Genomic DNA, 16,154 nt, shown 5'->3' on the forward strand with positions numbered 1-16,154 from the left:
TATTTCTCCCTTTACCTCTCATGCTGCTATGAACGTTGTTGATCTAGAGATAAATGTTTGAGTAGGCTCGAGCTCCATCAACATTAATAGGCTGTGCCTTGATTGGATGCTGTAAAGCTGCATCCCTATGTGCTAGCCATACTTTGGATCGCACTAAGGAAGAGCATGTCTCTCATTGACAAGTTGGCCACTTTCAAGATCTGCTCCCACAGCTTTACTGAAGTTCAGCCCTGTATGAATAGGGGTGCTTCCACTTTGATTTTAGAGATGTTTTGTCTGTCCGCCCCTCCTTCGTGAAGAAGGAGCAGCCTTTTCCTCTCAGCGGCAGTGCCTATTGCTAGAAAGTAGGTCTCCAGGCTTTCAATCCACGCTTTCCACCTAGCAGTCTGCGTCAGTTGGGGGGTCTGTTATTGCAAAGGCCTCCAAAGCTGGGATGGATGCCATGGTCAGTAAACTGCTGGAGCTTGCTGAGACTGTAAAGAGGCTGTGACCAACTTTGTTGGTAGGGTGAGCTGTCGCAGGATAGCCCCGTAGCTGTTCACCTGTGTGCTACGGAGGGGTGCAGTCTAATGTAGGCACTTTCCTTCTTCCCCTGCCAATGGGGTTATTAGGGAGCAGTCTTTTGCAGCATGAACCTGGTTGCCACTCCTGGTCTTCATTGCCAGGCAGAGACCTCAGGTTGAAGCCCCTCTTCAAGGCGGTGTGCTGCTCTCACCTGGTGGGCGGGCCTACTGCTGGAGGTTGCCTGGGGCTATTCAGCAGCGCCTCTGCAATTGAGGCAGAGGCGCTGTATGCTGCTGGACTGCTGCTGGACTCGGCCCGCATCTTTTGCCTGCTTATGCCGGTAGGCCAGGTGGGCACGGCATGCTGTGCTGTGTGGGCTGCTGACCACCTCCGTAGCAGCTCACACCCTTGGGCCCATTACAGCCGGTAAAGGCCGGGCCGCCCTGGGAGGAGGAGTTGTGGCTCTCTGGGGGGCTGCCATCCCTCAGATCAGCTGGGCGTGAGGGAGTTGACGATGGGCCTCCTGTGGGGGGGAGAGGGGCAGCAGCTGGACACGTGGAGACACTTGTCCTCATCGCCAATGTAATAGTGGGTCCAGCAGGGAAACGCTAAACACAAATAAGACTGATACCAGGTTTGTAGGTTAATAGACTGACCCAGGGGCGCAACTAGACCCGAACTTTGGGGGGGGGCTAACAGGGGTGCCCGACATGGCTCACGGGTGGAGTTGCGGGGGCATGCGCGGGGTGTTACCGGGGAGTTGTGTGGGTGTGGGAGGTCACACGAGGGGGAAAAAAATAAAAACGTACCTTTCCTCCAGCCAAGTCCCGCATCTCCGGTCCTGCTTCTGCTCTCCTGCTTCCAATTTCAAGAACAGGAAGCAGACAGCCACGCTCCCTCCTCTAAGCCAATCCCAATGCTGCAATGCAGCGTTGTGATTGGTCTGAGTGCCGTGACATGGCACTCAGCCAGGAGCTGTAGGGGTGGGCATGTTACACATGCAGGCTGTAATGCAGCTGCATGGAGAAGGGGAGAGCTTGCATGTCTGTGCGGCCCGAGAGAGCAGACTAAACAGTCATTGCGCACTTGGGAGTTGGCATATCACTCCTCCCCTGCCCTGCTCCGAGAGCAGAGCAGCCCCGCCTGCCCACAAAAGAAACATAAATGATAATAACAAAGTTATTATCATTTTATATTTCCTTTTCACTGCTCGAAAGCAGTGGGGTGACGCTCCTCCACCAAAGCAGAGGAGACGCCACTTGGCACTAACACTCCCAGCCAGTGCTGGTTGCACACGGTGTGACAGTCTTATTTGGCGTCCCCTCCCCCATTTCCTCCTTCTCCATAAATTCCCTCACTACCACTCACCAACAATGCACCTCATCTCTCTATAACACCTTTCTGACAAACATTTCATTTTTTTATAGAGCTACTCATAGTTTACTCACACTCAGTTCTGTGATCTGAATGGTACACATTCTTTGTAGCAGGCACATTAAACCTCTGCGCCAGCCGCGGTCGGTAGTAAGAGTAACTGCAGGGCGGTGACGTGGGGAGGGGGAGGGGCAGGGTGGGGGGTAGTAAACTATGGATTATGGAGGTTTACAGGTAAGTTAACATATAAATTAATAAAACGAATTTCGTTGCGTGCACTGCATCGCATTTGGGTGCAGTACACGCAACGAAATTCGTTTTATTAATTTATATGTTAACTTACCTGTAAACCTCCGTAATCCATAGTTTACTACCCCCCACCCTGCCCCTCCCCCTCCCCACGTCACCGCCCTGCAGTTACTCCTACTACCGACCACGGCTGCTCTGCGCCATGGGTGGCAGGAGTGCCTATGCGAGTGGAGGGTGAGCGCTGCGATAGTGTGAGTAGGGTAAGAGTAGTGATTGCAGGGTAAGTGAGGTGACCATAAGAATTTGGGTGTGGATGTAAGTGCAGAGTGGGACGAATTAATGCATGGTTAGTGATGGGCTTGTTTGAGTGAGGTTGCAGATTGAGCAGTGACGGGGACAGGTGAGTGAAGTGTCACATGAGTGCAGCGTGAGTAGGGTACTTGTGTGACTACAGGGTGAGGTACAGGGTGAACAGCGCAAGTGCATTGTGACTGAAGAGTGATCACTGTGAGTGCAGGGTGAGCGGGTGAATGGTGTGAGTGCATGGTGAACATTCTGAGTGCAGGGTGAGTGTGAAAGTGAAGGGCGAGAATGAGGAGTGTGTCTGGGAATGCACCCTGCATTGAGACAACATTTGGAGTAATTCAGCTTGTTATTGACGGCGGCATAGGGTTTAAGATACAAGTTAAACTATTGCTATTATGCCATTAATCAGGGATCGAGGGTGGAGGAAATAAATAATATGCTGTTCCTGCAACAAACTTCCAGTCTTATGATTAGGGTTAGCAGCTCATTATTTGGATGTCCCAGACGCTACAAAAATAAACAGTCTCCTAAAGCTGTTTTTTCAGCACTTTTCTGTGGATACTTCGAACAGTAAATATGAATAAAAAGCACGTTTAATTGTGTTATAGGGCTGCCTGAATGATCCATGACTGATAATTAAAGGGGACAAAGACAGAAAAGTCACATTACAAATGAAAACATACTTTTTTTTATTGAAAACGGTATTTAGTCAAGACGAGGTCTTTGCAGGCTCTTTAAACAACACTTGGCTGGCATTTTTCTTTTGGTAACCCTACTTTATATTCCTTTTCATGTAATGCATTCTCACACTACAGCAAAGGAACAGGCAGGGTGGGGGCCCAGGGGGTACTGGAACCGGAAAAAACGAACCCTTGGTAACCAGTTTACCAAGGTATGTAAATATACAAATGGTCTTTAAAGACATGTGAAAAACTCGGGCTTGCGGCAGATAAGACTCCAGACACTGCCCAGCCGAGCCCCCAGCAGCCCGGGCCGAGACAGGACGTAAAGGTGCTGAAGCCCTTTCAGCCCAATGGGCGTTGCACGCCTGGACTGACCACGCGTAGAGCGTCAAATGCCTATTTATTCATCTCCAAAAGTGGGGACGCCAGATGATACTAAGGTTTGCGAGCCCACAAGGTGTAACACCCCTACATGGCTTGTCCCACATGGACACACCCACGTAATCCCGGGATCACTACACCGGGTGACACTTCATTAAGTTGCTTTGAAATATTAATATGGAATAACATAGCAGGCATATGCAATTTTATTTTCACTGCATACTACTCTAAAAACAACGACAGTATATATCACCAGGAGGCTAAAGCTATGAATATTTACTCTGACACATAGTGGAAGGCAGCTTTGATATTGCATAGTTGAGTGCGACAAACGGAGAACACCTCAAGAGGTTCTCGTGGTGAGTAAACCGTGACGGGGAGGGTATATTCCCTTTTGTTGATCTTTTAGCACAGAGTCGCATATTAATGGAATGCAGCCTAAAAAAATCTATTGATGCTTTTCGTGAATAACGCGACTGCACAATTGAAACATGGATCTATACTATGTGTTTAGTCTACATGGAGAATGAATTATGTGTTGGGTGTGTCTTCGTTTATTTTCTAAATGTACTGGGGAATGTAGGATCCTTCTGAATCTTTAAAAGTGTCGGTATTATTTCCACTGAAAAAAGATTAAATTGTGCTCACAAAATCCTTGCAGTTTTTTTCAACACAGCTGTACGGACTGCTAGGACGTATTACTTGCAGTTCTCAAATTAGACGACAGGTGGCGATAGTCCTCTCGAAGCACTGAAAAATGCTGACGGCGACCTGACGAATGGACACAATTTGCTATAGGTAATTGTAGAGATTAACAGGAGGCAGGAGCAAGAACAGGAACCGAGAGAACACCGAATACAATCCGCACGACAGGGCAGCACACGATAGCAGCCCATTCCAGCTGCCGATAAAAGGGAAGAACAGAGAATCGTCCTATTGTGCAGCTCTACCGGTAAGTTCACTTAAGAACAAGTGCATGTATTTCCATAAATATCTCTTTCTAGTGACGGACAGTTCTTGTTGGTTACTTTTTTGGGTGGTATTTTTTTAAAAACTTATTGCTTCTCTAATCTTAAATGTTTGCTGTTGTTTTATGGAGTTCAGAGTCTACCTAGGAAGGGCAGAAATGAGGTATGAAGCGCTTTATAATTAGGTATGACGATGGTGGGGATGTTATGTTATGTTATTCGAGCTGATATAGCGCACAGCTGCCCCAGCAAAGGGGTGTCCCGGCGCTAACCAGCATCAAAAAACGAGCCTAAGCACCCGATCTGAATGATGATGATGATAAATATGCTATGTGCATTATTTAGTACATGGACTTCCCTTGCTGTTAAGCCAGACTCTATTGGCTTCACCGTGCGCTGTGATACTTGATTCCGAGGTAGAGGGTCAATGATGTGTTCTGTGGAGATATTGTTCACTTTTGGCACCAGCGCTCTCCTTGTCTCTTACAGTTTGTTCACTTTCAAAGACAGATTTGCGCGCAATATTCCTTAAATTTCCGAGTGTTCTGTGACCCCCTAATCGGCTTGCTGTCGGCTGCAATTATTCTGACCAGGGACGTGGTATATGTCTGCTTGAAAAAACACTACTTCCGTTCCAAACAATTTCCAACTGACACGCCTTGTTGTCACCCAGCGAAAGTGCACATTTTGGACAGATTTAGCTCCAAGCGTCTGTGAAGCACTTTCTTCTCAAGTGTGCCAGTTTGACGCAGGAGGAACTTTATTCTCGCGCATTAGTGCAAACCCCGTCTCACTCATCAACATCTCTGCGCTGCAAGCACGCGTATTCAGGGGAGACTAGCGCAGATTTCGTGGGCTTCAATCATCCTTTTACGAGAAAAAACAGCATTTGTAACCCTGGTAAACCCAGCTCTCTGGAGTTGTAGTGTTAAGTAGCTGTGTCTCAGACTGACACTTGACCAGTGGAAGGTGCAACACGCAAACCTTGGGTCACAGACGACATATGCAGATGGCTGGATGACCCTCCCAACCCAGATCGCCAGGGACGTAGCTTAATCAATCACAGAGATTTTTGGGAGGAGGAGATTGGTTGAATCTTAAATATCCAAACTAAAAAAGCAAGTGTCTGCAGGGTGGAAGGGTAATATGACCAAGGGTTGGGAGGGACTGTTTCCATAGGGAACAGGGTCAGTACTGATTTGCAATAGGTGGACCTCTGTCTAGAGTGGCGCGGTGGGCGAAAAACAATGTCTTGGAATGCTACTCCGAGTGATTGCCACTAGCTGTACTATTTGCATGCATTCATGCAATCACCTATTGCACTCTATATATATTTAAGATCATGATCTAAAAAATGAACAAGGTAAAACCTCTTAGTGAAATAAGAATGTTGAGAAATACTGACACAGACATAGCAGTCCTGAATCAGGGCCCCTTGACCCAACTACCAAACCAAGAATGCATTGGAGGGATGTCACAACCCAAACATGCCCGCTGAAGTTACAGCCCTGCCCTTCCCACCTGGGCCTCTTAGTTCTCCGCGGGAACTCATGACTACGGTCACATGCAATACAATGTCTGGAGGTCCTTCCCTGGGATCACTTATTTTAAATGTATTTTCACTGCACACACTCTTTTTTGTCTTTGGTACAAGAAGCCTTGTTGGTAGAGTTGTCAAAGCGGTCCATCTGGGCAAGGCTCCAAGTTTCTAGTCCTCGTCTTTTGAATATCAATTTATCAAGTGCCTTACGGCCCTATGAACTAGGCCCATGTAACAAACAGAGGCGGGCGGCAGGCAAATTAATAGGCCGGGCCTAGCCAAAACTGAGCCAAATGTCTGGATTGGCTCCAAGAGTATGTACACAACCCGAGCCATGAAAACATTTGGCATGCATATTGTGAAACAAACATAATGTAAAATATGATACACTCTCTTCAGAATTCGAAAAGTGAATTTCTTTAACATGAACTAAGCATTTCACCTTAGAACATCCGATTATGTAACTGTATAGGCAGACATAAAAAAGTGAGAAACATTCATGGCTCACCTCTCTATGACAATGCCATCAGTGAACTAAGAGGCAAGTCAGTAGTCATGTAAACCCTAAAAGTGGTCTAGATTGTTAATGTAAATGCAGCTACATTATTGTCTATTAAATCAAATATACGAACTGCTTGTACAGTGCACATCTCTCTCTCTCTCATCTCCGTCCCCCCCCTTCTCTCTCTCTCTCCCCCCTTCTCTCTCTCTCCCTCCCTCCCAGACACAAATACCAAACATAGAATGCACTTATTTAGGGCATGCCACGCCCCAAGCATCTCCCTTTAAGCTCCTGTATGTTGCAAGTTAAAGTAAGTTGGGTGATGCAATAACGGGAGAAAGGGAGGGACGAAGAGGCTTCTGATTTGTGGTAATGAAAATTACCAGTAAGTAATGATTTCATTACTTGCTCAGAGGGCAGGAACGGGGATCTTTCCTCTATAAAGAATGTGATTCATAAGATGTACTGTGGGTGTGGAGATTTCTGGACCTCAGGTCTTCACCCTGGGCCGGGTATAGCGCTGGTGGCACGCGGTGCACCAAACTTTTTTTGCACCGCCCCTCATCCTCCCCCCAATGAGCTCCTCCTCGGATTCCCTCCCTACCACCTGGCAAAAATGCCCCTCATCTCTCAATAGCCCATCTCTCACATACATTTCATGAGTTTTAAAGCGCTGGTAAAGTCTGGCTTTACTAATCCACTCAGCTATCCAAGTAAAATACAGATCTGTTCTTTGCAGCAGGCATATTAACCATCTGCGCTAATTTATGGCGAGTCAAAAGTGCCAGTAGACAAAACTCTGATCTCTCTCTCCCTCGCTCTAGGAAGAACATTTATTACAAAAGTTATCTTGCCATTTTTATTTCAGCCTGAAAGCTGGCGGCACAAGGAACTCTGCAGCAGGTGCTTTTGAATCTTAAGATATTGCAAAAAAACAGTGCTTCCCCTGAGGTCAGTGCCCCCCTTCAGGTCAGCGCCCTGTGGGGCCGCATCACTCGCACTGCCCTAAAGCCAGCTCTATCTTCACCTATGCATTGTCCTCACACTGGACTTTCACTGTAAATCTGATCACCTTTAATTTCGCAAGGCACGAGGACTTAACTATTTTGTTAAATGCTGTCTGTGACTTTTGTTGCTTTGATCAGTTTCCCTGATACCCCAAGGATGACTTCAAGCTCTGTAAATGAATACATAGATACATACATTTCCTTTTTTAAAGCGAAAATATTTTTTAAATTCAGTTTTACAAAATCATCTCACTCATTGAATGCAATGCTGCACAGAAATCTCAGTTTCATTGCTCATAGGGCCAAAATGTTTGCCGCAATGAATTCACTAATCACGGCACGCTAATGTTCTCATTAGCCAAACAACACTAAAAATACTGTATTCTTGTGACGCTAAACACAATGTTGATTCTTTACATAGGCAAAGACAGAACAAGAGTACAAGTCGTCTCACAGACCACCGCCACGTGATACTTGTGCACTGTGTGTCTTTTTTCTGAATCTTCCTTGATTTACGGGTGGAAATATCACACAATTTCCATTTGCCAATTCTTTGCACCTGTTTCCGTTTGAGGCTTGTATCCTTCCCTAACCCACGTCGTGCTACTTTGCATCACTTTAGTTGATATGGTTTTGTATTTGATCTTAGGGCTCTTTGCGCTATTGTCACCCTGTTACTCAGACTTTGCATGAATGATATGAAGTGTCACGCTAGTCACAGCAATGCTGTTTAGCACTGTGCTCACATCATCTTTCTCTTGTGTACAAAAGGACTGACAGCAATCATTTGCATACTTTATCGTCACCTAGCATTGGTTTGCATCGCACAACATTAGAGTACAAGGGGGGCTATCTTCTGCCACGTTCCCTTCATTTCTTTCTTGGTGCTATTGCTTAGAACAATGGATTCATTTTGGATAAACAGCGTGGTCCACACGCGATCATTTCAAAATAGTTTGTTTTGAAAGGACAGGCCATCATTTATTTGTCACGTCACCCAGTATAGATTTAGCCAATACCCTTTCTGATCCCCTGAAAATCTGACCTAAGCAAGTATGCCATTATAAACAGTTCTGCTCACAGCTTGGTTGTAAGTAAAATCTGTTGTGAGATCCATAATGGTAAAATGTGCTTTCTTTCCACTGTTTGCAGATCACAGAGAAGTGTTGGTGGATAGAGCACTGGGTTCCACGCACAGCCTGCGTGATGCACAGGGCTGACATGTCTCCTTTGCTGCCTTCCTTCGAAACACCAGCCCCAGGATCTCCTCTGTGATATCGGGGAGACCACAGTCAATCCTCCAGGTAGAGCCATTCTGAGGACTGCTGCTTCACTACCTCAGCCATGGAAGGGAACAGCTCCGACTACACTACGCTTTACAACCTGCATGAAGGTCTCTACTCCCGCAACCTCTCCTACCCTTTTAACTTCAGCTACAGTGACTACGACCTGCCCTTCGACTACGAAGACGACGTTACCAAGACCAGGACCTTTTACGCTGCAAAGATTGTGATTGGGATATCGCTCATCTGCATTATGCTAATTTGCGGCATTGGCAATTTTATTTTCATAGCAGCCCTGGCCAGATACAAGAAGTTAAGAAACTTGACCAATTTGCTCATTGCCAATCTTGCTATTTCTGATTTCATTGTGGCAATAGTGTGCTGCCCTTTTGAGATGGACTATTATGTTGTGAAACAGCTCTCGTGGGAGCACGGCCATGTACTGTGTGCATCAGTAAATTATCTCAGAACGGTGTCTCTGTACGTGTCGACCAATGCCCTTCTGGCCATAGCTGTTGACAGGTAAGTCTTTGCTGTTCTGATGTTGAACTATTTGCATATCAGTGTTCATATCCATCCATCCATCCATCCATCCATCCATCCATCCATCCATCCATCCATCCATCCATCCATCCATCCATCCATCCATCCATCCATCCATCCATCCATCCATCCATCCACCCATCCATCCATCCATCCATCCATCCATCCATCCATCCATCCATCCATCCATCCATCCATCCACCCACCCACCCACCCATCCATCCATCCACCCACCCACCCACCCATCCATCCATCCACCCACCCACCCACCCATCCATCCATCCTTCCTATGAAAAACAATGCTATGTGATTACCTTAGTGCACGCATGCTGCTGAGTGCAAGGAAGTGTGTAGGATGCTGACAGAGAGATGATCTGTGACTGTGTCCTTCTGTCCTCATAGGCGCTTGGAGGGGCCTTGTCCGTATGTCCATTCCTAGACTACACTCACATTTGTGTGTACATTCCGACTCCCCCTCCAGGGGCATGGGTGAACATTATATATGTGATTCTCCTGTTACTGAAGCCCCTGTCACACTACCAGAGTGTGTGCATGTGCAAATGTGACTTCTATGTGAAAAGTGGTGCAGGCTTTGGCTGTGTCTCACAATGGATGAATGCACCAAGGGTCCCTCTGATCTTCTCTCATTAACGCGCCCCTACCCACCCTCAGGGTGCGATAAACACTGTGCACTATGTGGGTGGATTACATTTCCATCATTGCCAAAGACCACATGCTTTGCTTCTGTATTTGAAGCATGTCCAAGGGTAAAGGAATTGCCACACTTTAAAGGGCACATGCACGTAGATAGATGGAGAAAGGTAGCTTTTGAATGTCATCCACATAAGGAATGAGTGTGCACTAAATATTCCAGATGGGGAGCAGCTGTCATTTTCTGTAATGTACATTTTCACTCTCTGCAGTGTAACCAAACCGATGGCTGTTTCCGGAGGGGGTGCGAATTATATAAAATGCTCGCACTTTGTTCTCTTTCCATCCGTCCACTAATGTGCTACTCTGCTGTCTAGGTTTTCATACCACAGATATCAATCACTGTGCTCATTTGTCCAGTTTTCAAGTATTTTTTAAATATTATGTGATATCCGCGCTGCCATCTTTATCAACATCCCAATGTTTTCATTTAATGAAAAGGAGGCAAAGGGAGTCAAACAACTGCGCTGTGGATCATGGGCATTTTGGCAGCTGGGGAAACGACAATTTCAGAATTGCTTCTTTTCACCAGCTAGGCACAATACAACACCTCAATCATTTTACAAATTGCCAAGTGCAACTTGTGTATCTACTTCAGGCAGATGTATGACCACTTCTACCAGAGTTGTGCTTCCCCCTTCTCCAGATGATTCCCACCACTCAAGTCCTTCCCACTTATGGGGCCTCATTTATGGGGTTCTGAAATAGGGCAGTGCAGCCAGTCAGCTTGCTCCTCTGACTTACGTCAAAGGGAAAGGGCAGGAATGCACTGTATTTATCTAATACAGTGCATTCCAGTCCTTTCCTCCAACGCTAGCGCTGTTTTGGCAGCCTTGTGCCAAAGCAGGCACGCTTGCACCATGATGCAGTGTTGTCAGCAGGATGGTTTTGTACATGAAGGGGCACCTTCCGGCACAAAAACAATCCTGAGAGGCATTTTCCTATTTCTGTGTGTGCTGAATGCAGCACACATGGAGAAAGGAATAAACAAGGAGAAATACAATTATTTCTTCTCGTTATGCCTCACCTCGGGGGGGCATAAGGCTTTGGCACTTTCCCAGGTGTACATAGTGTTGTAAAACTGGGGAATCATCAAAATCCATGGGTGTTGCGTGGGAACAAAATGGGTGTTGCGTGGGAACACCCACGGCAATGCACGTGGAATGCCTCCCGAGTGCAGAGCAAGGCGAGCACAACTCGAGGCCGTTTAGGGCCACTCAAAGTGGCTTTGTGTGACCTCATAGATATGATTTTGTGGTTTGCACTGTCGGAGAATCACAAAAAGTGATGCTCTGGCAGAACAAGGGGCTCGTAAATATGCCCCATGGTTTCCAAATCTCCCTAAATTATGACTTAGTGTACTTGTCAAAAATAGCCTCCTCGCTCTTAAACTTGGGTCTACATCTGTCTCGTTTCCATGATGCACCCTTGGAAAGGAGTTAAAGAGTGTGCCAAATATCCACAAATAAACAGTGCTTCCTTGAGGTGTTGAAAGACCAATTCCTCAGAGGTGGAGGACTCTGAACTGAAAGCCTTTTTAGGTCTCGCCTTGGCAGCGCATGCGCTGCATGCGCTGTCTCAGCGACACATAAAGTAATTTGTATGTTGGGTGAAACTCCGTGTAATTTGTCATACCGCTGGCGATTCGTTTAACTATTTCATTGCTGTTCTTATCTTGCTTTCTGTTGGCTGTTGATCCGATACTAACTTGCTTGTAGTCCGGAAGCAGCATCGACCAACTACAGTAAACTTACACTGCAGGGCGGTATCTCTCAATGTAAGCACTACTTTGTTGTTTTTTGAGTCTCGCATAGGCAGCGCATGCGCGCACCGCTGAATGTCCTCTGTGCCTTGAACCGCAGCCCCCGGGCCCTCCGTTACTGCCCTGTCCGCACCGCTTGCAATGCTTTTCCCATCCCGCTGTCCGTGCTCTCTCACCCCTCTCTCCCCTGCACTCCCGCTGTCGGTGCCTTCTTCAAAATGGCGGGCATCGCGCTTCCGCAAATTTCACGGGAATATCCCTCTCTCCACTGCCCTCTCGCTGTTGTTGCTTTCTTCAAATAGCGGGCCTTGCGCTTCCGCAAATTTCATGGGAATCCCCTCTCTCCCCTGCACTCCCGCTGTCGGTGCCTTCTTCAAAATAGCGGGCATCGCGCTTCCGCAAATTTCACGGAATATCGTGATTCCTAAAATCGGGAAAAGCTGGAGGTGTCTGGTTATTGCGGACCCACCACTGTCTAACATTTTCAGTTACCTGCTGTTACCCCCTCACCTCCTCGCAGCGATCTATACCGCTGAATTCATTGGCGTGACAAGATGAAATCTGTCAGCTGTATTCCTGTTGTGTGCTAGTCACATACGCTGCTAGGGATGGCGGAAACTCTTCTAAAACAAAAAAACACACAAAGAGAAATTAAAGTAGAGGAGACAATCAGAATCCTGCCAGCAGCGAAAATAAAACGGGTCTAGGAAACACACTGTGACGGATGGACACCATTTCCTCCCCCGAGGCTTAATGGAGAGGAAGGTTGGGGAAGCCGGGGTCAGATTATATTCCGCTGCCATGAAGTTTGTACCATAACGGATTATTTTTTACACTCTTTCAGTGTTTCCAAAATACATTGTTTATGCTGTGTGTTTAATTTATGTTCTTTGTTCTACAGCTAACGAGAGTTGTGGGCTTACACTCCCTTAAACCTAATCTAGTGCTACATTGGTTTTTTTGACAACTCACTCATAGAATGGCTTTATTCTACAAGCTTGAGAGCCAAAATTAATCTGCTGGAAAACTGAAGTTCCCTTCCACAGGGAGGCCAGACATGAGCACATCTCGATCCACGTTCACCCCCACCCGCAGCAGCTGGAGGACCGCCATGTGGGTTCACTAATTATTGCAAATGCTTGTTTTTCTTGTTTTCGTTTCGGGTCCCCACCTTGCCTTCCCGAACCAGTGATTCTGCGCACTGAAGATTTGCCCCAATCACGGTTTCACTCTCCTACTCATCTCTACCCTTTTCCGCTCCTCAAGCATGAAAATTCAGGCAGGCATTGAATGCGTGCAACTACGTTCTTGCCTTTCCATTTTACATGGGCTTGTTTAATAACTCTTTAACGAGTCTGTGTGCATGTCTGCCTGTGTGTGTGTCTGTTTGTATGCTTGTGTGTGTGCCTGTGTCTGCTTGTGTGTGTGATATTTGCAATGCAATAGGTCTTGCAAATGACAATGCCTTTTATTTATGTGTTGGGTTTTAAAACATAAATAAAAGACATTGTCATTTACAACGCCAATAGCTTAAACTCTCGCAAATGCGAGACCTATTGCATTGCAAATGCTTGTTTAGGTTTTCCTGCACAGCATTTGTGCAGTCTTTGTGAAATCTATTGTTTTTCCTAAATATGAAAAGGGGCTTCTCTTATCCGTTCCCAAGGCCAAAGTACTCATTCCAATCCACTTTAGTGGTTAGAATATTTTTTCTTACATGAAGGCTGCACAGCATTTACTGTTTACAGATACTATCTTCCCCACGCTGCACGCATTTACAATACTTTCTTCTACTAAAGCTGTTCACTTTGTTTAAGCCCCATTCACTGTCAAGAATTCAGAGACTTTTAAACTATAAGATAAGATCTCCTTCCAAGGAAAAGGCAAACAGCTTTAAATAGTATGCGGGGATGCTTGCTTTTTATTACTTTGTTGTGTAAAGCAGATGCCTTAGCCGTAGAACGTTTGTGGCATTTCCTATTCAAGCATCAGTACCTTTATTTGCGATTTGTTGGCATTATCTGATTGATTTTACTATTATACAGGCAGTCACAATAGCAGTTAAAAGGGCCTTGATTAAAATGGTGCGGAAAGCAAAAGACACACAATTGATGGACGGAATGCAGAACAAATCAACACATTCACCCCCAGTCAAGAGATCTGGGTTAAATCCATCATTCTTTTGTTCACCATGACACTCCAGTTTAGACCTGGCCATATGCAAATCAGTCTTGACCCTGTGCCTCATGGGAACAGTCCAGCCCTAACTGCCAAGCCAGGTCCTCCCTGGACCGGAAACAAGCATCCTAGGACCGGTTTCAGGGTTTCACCCCTCTTCAGCCAGGATAGCTTGATTCCAGTGGCACAGTGAGCCCAGGACCCACGTCTGGGCATACCTGGCGCACTTAGGGCGAGAAAGCAAAAGACACACAATTGATGGACGGAATGCAGAACAAATCAACACATTCACCCTCAGTCAAGAGATGTGGGTTAAATCCATCATTCTTTTGCTCACCATGCCATCCCATTTTAGACCTGGCCATATGCAAATCAGTCTTGACCTTGTGCCTCATGGGAACAGTCCAGCCCGAACTGCCAAGCCAGGTCCTCCCCGGACCGGAAACAACCATCCGAGGACCGGTTTGGGGGTTTCACCCCTCTTCAGCCAGGATAGCTTGATTCCAGTGTCACAGTGAGCCCAGGACACACGTTTGGGCATACCTTGCGCACTTAGGGGGAAAAAGCAAAAGACACACAATTGATGGACGGAATGCAAAACAAATCAACACATTCACCCCCAGTCAAGAGATCTGGGTTAAATCCATCATTCTTTTGCTCACCATGCCACCCCAGTTTAGACCTGGCCATATGCAAATCAGTCTTGAGCCTGTGCCTCATGGGAACAGTCCAGCCTGAACTGCCAAGCCAGGTCCTCCCTGGACCGGAAACAAGCATCCTAGGACGGTTTCGGGGTTTCACCCCTCTTTAGCCAGGATAGCTTGATTCCAGTGGCACAGTGAGCCCAGGACCCACGTCCGGGCATACCTGGTGCACTTAGGGCGAGAAAGCAAAAGACACACAATTGATGGACGGAATGCAGAACAAATCAACACATTCACCCCCAGTCAAGAGATCTGGGCTAAATCCATCATTCTTTTGTTCACCATGCCACCCCAGTTTAGACCTGGACGTATGCAAATCAGTCTTGACCCTGTGCCTCATGGGAACAGTCCAGCCCGAACTGCCAAGCTAGGTCCTCCCTGGACTGGAAACAAGCATCCTAGGACCGGTTTCGGGGTTTCACCCCTCTTCAGCCAGGATAGCTTGATTCCAGTGGCACAGTGAGCCCAAGACCCACGTCTGGACATACCTGGCGCACTTAGGGCGAGAAAGCAAAAGACACACAATTGATGGACGGAATGCAGAACAAATCAACACATTCACCCCAAGTCAAGAGATCTGGGTTAAATTCATCAGTTTTTTTGCTCGCCATGCCACCCCAGTTTAGACCTGGCCATATGCAAATCAGTCTTGGCTATTGTTAGAACCGGCGGTCTCTAGTTGGCAGAGGTATACACTTCTGACAAATAGAGACCTACCAACTCTAGTCAGGGCAAGGGGATTACACACTCAGATAACCCCTGCTACCCCCTTGGTAGCTTGGCAGAGCAGACAGGCTTATCCCAGAGGCAGTGTGTTAAGCATTTATGACCACATACAGTAATAAAGTGAATACACTACAGATGGACACGACACAGAAGTTATTATAAAAATAGGATTTTTATATAAGGCTTAGCACAAGACCAAATAACGACAAAAATATACCACAGTCTTAATAAATACTCTTTGGAAGGAAAAATAATAGTTCAAGTAAGGTTTCTTATTGGCAAATAGTTCTTTAGCAACAAAGTTAGTATTCCTCTGAAACACAGTTCTTTGGCAACAATGTAACCCCCACAGGAGTCACACGACGTCAAGTCTACGACCTGCTACCATGCTCCCTGAGTCAGATAGATTATAATGGAGTTAATAATCCGTCTGCCCATTCTGGCCTATGGGAGGCAGGTAGCCCTTCAATAGTGAAAACGAAAATGGCTGTAATTCACTATTAGGTCATGCCACACACATCAGGGCATGACCTACCTTTTACCAACAATGCACCCTGCCCTAGGGCCTACCATAGAGGTGTCTGAAATGTGGCAAAGTGAAGGTTTAGAGACTGGCAAGTAGGTTTCCTTGCCAAGTCGACATGGCAGTCAGGGACTGCACGCAGGCCCTGAGGTGGCAGGCCTGAGACACATTTTACACGCTGCTTCTGTGGGTGGCACAACCAGTGCTGCA

General features: G+C 46.5%; 1 protein-coding gene across 1 annotated transcript in view; it reads left to right on the plus strand.

The window, feature by feature from the left end:
* The first annotated feature begins 4,317 nt into the window (after nt 1–4,317).
* PROKR1 (prokineticin receptor 1) overlaps nt 4,318–16,154 on the plus strand; it is a 316,919-nt gene continuing 305,082 nt past the window's right edge. The window contains exons 1-2 of the mRNA XM_085609364.1: nt 4,318–4,449; nt 8,667–9,319. Coding sequence (XP_085465490.1) covers nt 8,859–9,319 — 461 coding nt within the window. The 5' untranslated portion in view covers nt 4,318–4,449; nt 8,667–8,858. The remainder of the gene's footprint in view (nt 4,450–8,666; nt 9,320–16,154) is intronic.

This window comes from Triturus cristatus, chromosome 6 (assembly GCF_964204655.1).
Source record: "Triturus cristatus chromosome 6, aTriCri1.1, whole genome shotgun sequence".
NCBI classification, from domain to species: Eukaryota; Metazoa; Chordata; class Amphibia; order Caudata; family Salamandridae; genus Triturus; species Triturus cristatus.